General features: G+C 39.7%; 1 protein-coding gene across 1 annotated transcript; it reads right to left on the bottom strand.

Annotated features, from left to right (window-relative positions):
* Positions 1-1,824: 1,824 nt before the first annotated feature.
* Positions 1,825-6,281, bottom strand: LOC139117831 (uncharacterized). Its single transcript, XM_070681071.1, has 3 exons — positions 6,082-6,281; positions 5,808-5,933; positions 1,825-2,388 (listed from the first exon to the last, which is right to left on the bottom strand). The coding sequence occupies exons 1-3, from the start codon at positions 6,101-6,103 to the stop codon at positions 2,141-2,143; spliced, it is 396 nt and encodes a 131-aa protein (XP_070537172.1). The 5' UTR covers positions 6,104-6,281; the 3' UTR covers positions 1,825-2,140.
* Positions 6,282-8,732: the final 2,451 nt, after the last annotated feature.

Genomic DNA, 8,732 nt, shown 5'->3' with positions numbered 1-8,732 from the left:
TTCCATTTAGAATGTTTCTGGGTCTTACAAAGTAGTTATGAATATAACGGTTTTTTTTCGTCAAAGATTATCTGGGCATCATAAAATCATGGCATAGAGATACATACTTCAAAGCATGTCGTTCTGCCATCGAATTATCAGGAAGTAAACTCGGTAAGCTGTCGATGAGGCAAAAGTTTGCGTATGTGATACACTTAGATTCCCATCGTATGGCGACAAAATAAACAGTCATTCATTTTAAGTGGTAAATATATGTTAGAATTGGATGGATTACGGAGAAAGGGGATTCTTGCCTCAGCTGTACTAGGGGAATATGTCGAATACTACTCTGCTCATCGTGGGCCGCTTTCCATAAAAGTTGATGGGCGATCAGTGACTAGATTCCCAAGCTATTCGATTGTGTTGGAGGGCGCTTCGTACAGTATAGCTGGTGCTCAGGCCCGCGTATAATTTGTGCTTTCATGAAAAAGGCTGATTCCGTTCCACTAGTACTGCTGCTGAAAATACTCAATTGTTGACCAAGATACTTGTACATCAGAAAGGGATCTCACAGAGGCAAATCACATGATGATTAAATTTGTGTGTTGTTTGTAAGTGTATGTGACCAAGACATAAATGTTGCAATTTTCAAGCGAGAAAATTAATGGAGTTCTATTTTTTAAATAATTCATCGATGACTTTACGTTGGTAAAGATGCTTCAGAATATCTGCCAGCGCACTATTTAACGCATGCGCACATTTTGTGTAGCAGACAAATTTCAAAGGATCACAATTAATGTCCCGGTAACCGGTTTATCAGCATTTTCGTTCTATTTTATCGCCCTCGTTCCTTGGTCGACCCTAAAAAGCATGACGTGACAACATCCAATATCCATTGATGATCTCTGTATCTGTGTCTCGGCGTATTTTTAGCCGTCATTGTTATTATTGACTAGTGACTCTTAAATCATAACATGAGGACATAAAATACCGCGTTTGTGAAGGTTGAATACCTGAGTATTTTGACATATTTTGAATATTAAACATAGTCTGAAGCAGTAGTTGACAAAGTGGCAATGCTACGAAAAGTAAATTAAAACACGCACAGTTTCTGAGGTATTAAAGTGTTCGGCAATCCCTTCTTAAGGTACACATCTGTCCAACTTTGCGAGATTCGGGAAAAAGAATAATTTAATCTTTCATCTTGTTTGGAAATTTTGCGTCATTTGAGCATTAAAACATCAAAACTTTCAAGTTAATTCACCACTTATGCTGTAACTGAACCTAAGTATAGCTGGATTTCAAAGACAATGGTCCTACATAACGGGCCAGTGTCCTAGAGTTCAGTAGTTGTTTCTGTGATTTCGACGTCTCAACGTAGGAGTTATTAGAATTTGAAGTTCATCTAGCGCGTGGCATTTTCCACGCAATCCAAATTTTCGTTATATTGATTGCAGAGATAGTTTCGGAAATAAATTCATTTAAAGTCCGGATTTAGGAAGAGCACTCACAAAAGTAGCTACAGACTGCTCGTAATTATTCGGACAAAATGACCCGGATGAAACTACAGAGTGTTACATTTGATCACGAGGGCGATGAACAGGACACTAGTTGAGGGGAGGACGATATCTGAAATAAACGGTAATTGTGACTGTCAACAGTTTGTATGAAACCATATAATACGACTAGAATAATTATTTTGTTATTATATGAATGAAAGAACTGAACAAATTTGTTATCAGCCACTTGCATCCTTCGAAATAATTATAATAGAACGGTAATTGGATCGGATGTCAAACAAATCAACTCGGAGAAATGACTTTTTTATTTATCTTCTTTATTAAAATTCAAAACAAATGATGCGTATTTCCATTACTACAATTATGCATACCTTTTTTTAACCAATTGACTGCATTTTGTTAGCGAATACATAAAAATAGTTTCAAGTGTCAACGTCAACGTTGGACTATTTTCTTCGGCGTCAAAACACGAAGTTTTCCGTCATGGACTTTTGTCTTCTTTTGAAAACCGACGACTCAGTCTAAAGAACTATTACAGAAAAGGGACGCCCTATGCAAGATTCACATTGCGCGAAAACTGAAAAAAAATTGATCGAAAGCGTTTAAGCTTATTACAAATGAAATCAAACGTCTCCTCTTGTTTACGAATCAAATTTGTAATTGTAGAAGTATCTAGAACCCTTGATGACGTCAGGATGAGCGTGCCGTTCTGCAAACATCCCAGCATGCCTGCGCAGCATCGAGATCAGTTTCGACGTGACCTGTTGAAACGGCCTAGACTGGCGTGAAGCAGATGCTCCGTAAGTGCCATGGGAAACACGACTCCGTTTACCGTAGCGCCACGATGGGTTGATGTCCGTTCGTAGAATTTGTTGTGCCGCTGCCTTAGCTGTGGAGTAGAATAAGAGAAATATCATGATTTTGTGTAATCTTCACTTGCATAATGGCCTTATTAAAGTGCATAGTGCCATGCCTCAGTTTGGTATTTTCAGCCCGCTTTACGCTTCCATAGGGTTGCTCACTAGGGCTTATAAAGGACAACAGTTATATCCTATACGCATTCAGTGCAAGTCGCGCCTGCAACGTAATACGGAATGCGTTCGAAATTCATCGAACCAAAAGTCCAGAAATCCAAACGTTGGCAGAGCTACGTGTTAAAAATACTCATTGATCTGAAAAGCAGTCAAAATAGTGTCGATTAACGCCCCGGTAGCTGCTAGGAATAGCAATATCATTGTCATATAGTGTGCAGCATCTTACTGTATAAACGCGTTCTTGTTGTTCCCCATCGCTTGTCATATTCTCCGTTGAGACATTAGCGACTGGGGAAAGATCGGACTCGCTAAGGTGTTTATTTTGATTGCATTCGCACACACAATTAACTGAAACATTTCCCTGGGTTCAAAATGAAATAAAAATATGATAATAAAAAGTTGATTCGAAAATGCATAATACTCATGTAGTAATAAAAACGAATTGCTGTGTGTTTTACTGTTAAGTTTCCTCGCTCGGTAGAAACACACACCTACACATCCGCTGCCGAACAAATTATGAGTATTGCTTGTACAGATGTTATGTAAGCTAGTTTCCAGCCGTACACATGAATGAGTCTGTGTATATGGAGGTACATTACAAAGTACCCGCTGAACACATGTCGCGAAAGACGATGAGAAAGCATAAGTGCGGCCTGAAGACTCATGAGCGGAAGACGCTCGGGAAATGAACATAACAACACTCAAAACGACAGAAATATATATATAGAAGCCTAAATTCTCCGTGTTTAGACTAAGTATGATTTATTCTCCATATTTTATTGATATTCTGTAAATAATGAACGCGGCAATCTCTAAGTGGCGTACTATATGGATGATGAGGGGGAGTCTCTCGGGACAATGTTGAAATTGTAAGGTTTGGTTTAGATCTCGATTCGATGGCAAATCTCATCTCATTGCGTATGTCTGCTGCAAGATTGCAGCCAACACACAATGCCGGGCAAGTGGACAGGGGATTGCTATGATCGGCCGCATCAATGCCATCGAGCAAGCCGGACGGTTTGTCTTTGACCGAGTATTTATGGTGAATTTCAAGATTAAGATGTTGTCTCCGGTTCTCCATTACCCGAGTTCCAACACCTGTCATCCGAGTATTCGAGTATTTCGAAATGGCATCTGCCAGTGGTGTATTACATGTGTAGGGAACACGCGGTTCAATGACATAACACCGAGTCAAAAAACAACAACAAACAAAACGACAACAACAACTTAGACTCGCATAGCAAACGTCTTCGATTTTCGGCATACCGCGATCATGACTAGCACATCTAAAAAAACGGCAATAGTGGAGAATAATGGACACAGACAACATGTCGGTTTAATCAATAGTAATCTAGGGAGTCTCCGAGGGTTGTATGAGGGGTGGAGTACATAGAGAACACCTAACTTTGTATTCAAAGGTTTTCATCGACTTAACTTCATCCACGCCAACTTTTAATCTCATCATCTCTTGGGCGCATCCGAATTTATTGTAACTGTAAACGATCAATCAGAGTGAGATCACCAAAGCCAATGTTCATAAATATCATGTGGGTCACGTGACAGTGAGTATGGCGTCACATGACAGACATTACGGCAGAACTTATGGACAAAGATACATTGTCCAGCCGAGCCCGTAAGCGAGGTTGCTACCTCATGAACCCTTCCTAGATAATTTCCGAATTACTACACACACTTTATTTCTTGTTTCTCTTAATGTCAAGTGTGAATTATTATTAAAAATGTTCGTCATCTGACATTTGCTGCTGCGATGTCCTTACATTGAACGTCTTCAAAGCCATAGTTTGGTTTGAACCACCAATGGTGAAAACTTTTGAGTCTCAAATACGCATGTACATGTATGTACCAATGAACTGTATGTGGTACAATATCAAATCTACCTCCCTGAATTATCAGAAAGTTGCGGGCATACTCAAATCGCTTGCATTGTTTACAATACTTTTCTGGTGAGCAGTTTTCTTGGACTGAAATTAAGCTCGCTTTGTCACGCCTTGTCTTTGTGAAGGCCGAACATTTGCTTTTTCCCTCGGAGTGAACATGTAACAGGCACTTGGAGTTTCAATGTTGGTGAACTTCAGGATTTTTTTTCTCTGATCCACAATTTTTCACAGTGACCTCTAATTATTATTCCAATCATGAAAGAAAATGTAAAATTATCCCTGAGGAACGTGCAGATGATTGAGAGTTAAACTCTCTCAGGTTGTTGTGAGGAGGCGTGCTACCTTAGAGTTGATCAATTTCCCGCCAATAAGAACAGTACACTTTCTAGTCGTCCTTCTAATCGAAAGGCTCGGAAAATATTTTTATATCACCGACAAATATAAGACCATTGAGAGATTCCAGTCATATGAGATAGGCACGGTGAATTCACTTCAATGTTGCTTTTCAAACATGATCTCATTAATGGCGCAAAATTTCTGGAAAAAGTTGTCGTCTTACATATTTCGCTTTCTGTCTGATTGTCATTCTTTGAACGACCTAAATTTTGCTCGGCCTCATCAAAATTCAAGGAGCGTTTCCGTGATTTGAAAAAGAGCACTAGTCGCGAGTTAATTTCATATGGTCAATTTGCGATATATTGTAACAAAAATCCGTGGCGAGAATGTCGGCTACGCAACAGGTTGTACCACGCAGACTTTTTACCGCGCAAGTGGTCGACAATGCTATTCGAAATGGCGATATGTTTCGTAAGTTCGGCGAACCGAGATTACAAAATTAAACGCACGCTGCTAATAGCTTCTACAGTAATTAGTCATTGAAAAGCACTTTGTCAACGATCTATTTAAAATGCATTGTGCACTCGAGCTGTTCCCATAAGGAGACATTTCCCGCCAACAAATACTCGTCAGTTGCCTTGAAATACCTGTAAGTTGTTCTATAGAAAATTTTTTCAAAGCAAAATTGTTTGAAATCTCTATTATATCCAATACTACTCAAATAGAGAAGTCGTTTTGGTGAAACTTATAGGATCATTTTCAGTTACTACTATGTGCGGGAAAATTGCACCGGGCGGCTTTTATGGTTCTGAATCGCCTGGGGATGGCAATAGCGAATGTACGCAGATACAACACCATTGCAGATTATACGTCTCAATTCATAGGATATTTACTAAAGACCAGTTTCATTACATACCTAGCACAACAACTAAGACAATGTCTTGCATATGGCATGAAACAGTTCTGCTGAGAGCAGTTTTAGGGACGTTTTGTGGATCGGCGGGAAGAAATGTTATAATGACGTAAGTTTGTGTGTTTACCTTGAGGACTGAGTGAGCTTTGCCTTTTCTTATCGGCCATGGCATGCGGTAATATCGCAACTACAATTATCATTAGTACAACCAGTTTGAGGTCCATTTTTCGAATCGATGACCCACACGAGCTACCTGTAATTTGAAACGGAAGAAAAAGTATATACATCATGAAAGTTAGGAACGATGCCGCCTACTTCCTCATTTCAAAGTAAAAAAAAAAATACTCATCATTAACAGTCTGAAAGTGTTGTCTGCTGCAAAGAAGCTGGAAATGTCTTACCCGTTAAAATTTGGTTCAACATTATAATTGTAAATGTTAAACCCGTAGGCCTCTTGAAGCAAATAAATGCCGGATGACAATTATCTGGAGCGAGACGGTCGAAGTCGTTTCAAAGTTCTACAGGCAGGAGAAAGATATCCACGGGAGGTCTGGATATCGATTGTCGCGAAATCCGAACTGCTGCTCATATTAAGGTTCCCTGGGCGTGAAGAACAAACACATCCTTCCCATCGTGCTTAGCGTCATGCGTCATCCTCAACAGGTCGTGATGCCAAGTCTGTGGTGAGATAGCCACCGACGTAAATTCTTTGCATTGAGGTTGTCCCTGCGACTTCCTTTGGAAATGAAATATTTCAAATGCCCAAGTTGCCACGAAACAAAGGGGGGTCATTCCTTGGGCCCAATCAATTACCAGGAGGGGTTTACGATTAGTTCAGTCACGACTCTGGCGAAACAAGAAGGCATCCCTAATGGCCCAGTAACGGAGATATTTCGTTCAAACTTGCAATGAACTCTTTCTGACCTGTCACGTGGGACGATTTTATATCAAACTCTGTGGAGGAAATTGAGCTTCCGCCAGAAAGATCATTGCTAACACGATTGGAACTAATTTGGGATAATTTGATGGTGAAGTAATGTCGATTTAATCTGCACATGTAAGCTCCTCTACTTTTGTTTTTAAGTTACACACTTGTTTTTATGAGTAATTTGTAATGTCACAGCATTCAGCTATAGGGCGCCTAACACTTTTGAGAAATTTGAAAAATGTAAAGATCCATTATCCCAAATTAGTTCCAATCGTGTTTTCTGAAAATTTGTTAATCACTGATGGTGGCAATATATGCAACTAAACACATGACGATCATCTTCTCACATTATGTATTTCTAGATATCTCTCAATTTCTTGGGTACCGTCACGGAAAACTACTTAAGGTAGAACGCGGACAGATATTTGGACACTCCAACTTTTTCAATTCTTTTCTGATCTATCACTTGTGGGGGTTATTTTAAAGCTCTTGGTGTAAGAAAACTTTTCATTGGCTTAGTTTTTCGAAAATCGAAAATTTCATTTTTCTCCATAGAGTTAGCGCCGGGACGGCGGCCATTTTGAATTTTAAATATCGGTAAATCTTGAGTAATTTGTTTCTCTAGTTCCAATATTTGCACTGTGACCCCCAATTTTTATTCTTGATTTTGAAAGAGAATGATTGAACTATTCTTTTAGCAAAGTTTGAGCAAAAGTTCAAGTTTTTCACTTTCGAGGCGTATACTACCTTAATTGCAAACTTAAGCATGTCAGTTGCATTTTTTCTAGATTTAAGACAGGCCTCACTGCATTTTCTATATATATTTGTATGAAAGCAAGAAAAAAAAACAAGGAAAACAAGGAAAACCAAGCAAGATGAACAAAAGAAAGGCCGTTGCCATTATTAAGTGAAGCTGCAAAGCAATGCGTTCCTTTCGCGGGCCTGGCTTCTACACGCTACGATAAACAAGGTGTCCTTGTAGATGCCCGATGACACCGTGAGTGGATTACCTGCAAATTTTGAGACAGCAGCGTCGACGTCGTTGAAGTTTCAACCACTGACCTAGACCTTGACCATCATCGCCATCGAAAATGGAGGAGGGGCGAGAGAAGAAAGACTCGCGGCTGAAGTGACCTTTTATATGTCATTGCAAAGCAACGACTGCGTGATGGCTGCCAATGTATGACTACCTTCTGTCCGAAGTTGGAAAGTTTTAATTAGTTTTCTCTACTCCAGGGGGGAAGTTGAAGACCGCTCCGGACTCTAACAGAGGCTCTTCATTGCGACATGTTCAATACTTAGCGTACACTTTTGAGGTAGAATGCGAGTCAGGGACAGACATTTTGCCTGACACTTAAGGGGGGGGGGCTCATTTTGAATCTTATGGAGTAAATAAACTTAATTTTGTAAAAATCTGGAATTTTATTTTACCCCTAACACAAGGATGAGGCCATTTTTAAATATCGTTAAACGTTGGTTAATGTGCTCCTCTAGTGTCAAAATTGCACGTTTACCCCTGATTTTTATACTTGACTTTGAAAGAGAATGGTTGAAAGTCTGCCTAAGCAAACTTAGAGCAAAAGTTTGAGTCTTTCATTTTTGAGGCGCAAACTACCTAACTTGTCGAATTGATCAGGATAGTGCGGCTGACTCGCAGCGTGTTTGCAAGGTTATATCTGATTGGTCGATTGTCACTATTCACAGCAACTTAGGGAGTTTATTTGTATTATTTCATTATAACGGTACGATTCTGCCAACCAATTGGATAACAGCTTCGAAATCGCTGCGAGTCGGCCCGGATAGTGTCAAAATTCCGAACATGGACCCTTCAAATATTTAGCAACGAATTCAATGTCAGGTCACCATAAAATTAGGGCCGACTTGCAGCGATTTCGAAGCTGTTATCCAATTGGTTGGCAGAATCTTACCGTTACAATTAAATAATACAAATAAACTCCCTAAGTTGCTGTGAATAGTGACAATCGACCAATCAGATATAACCTTGCAAACACGCTGCGAGTCAGCCGTAAAATTATGGGCATTTTATTGTCTAAGAGTACACAACATAACTCGCGCCTTACAGAAAAAAATGTGATAGTCAGAGTGTTTCGGGATATTGTGAAC

The sequence above is a fragment of the Ptychodera flava genome, chromosome 18 (genome assembly GCF_041260155.1).
Source record: "Ptychodera flava strain L36383 chromosome 18, AS_Pfla_20210202, whole genome shotgun sequence".
Taxonomy (NCBI): Eukaryota; Metazoa; Hemichordata; class Enteropneusta; family Ptychoderidae; genus Ptychodera; species Ptychodera flava.
Note: the sequence above shows the minus strand (reverse complement) of the source record. Positions and strands in the feature narration are given on the sequence as shown.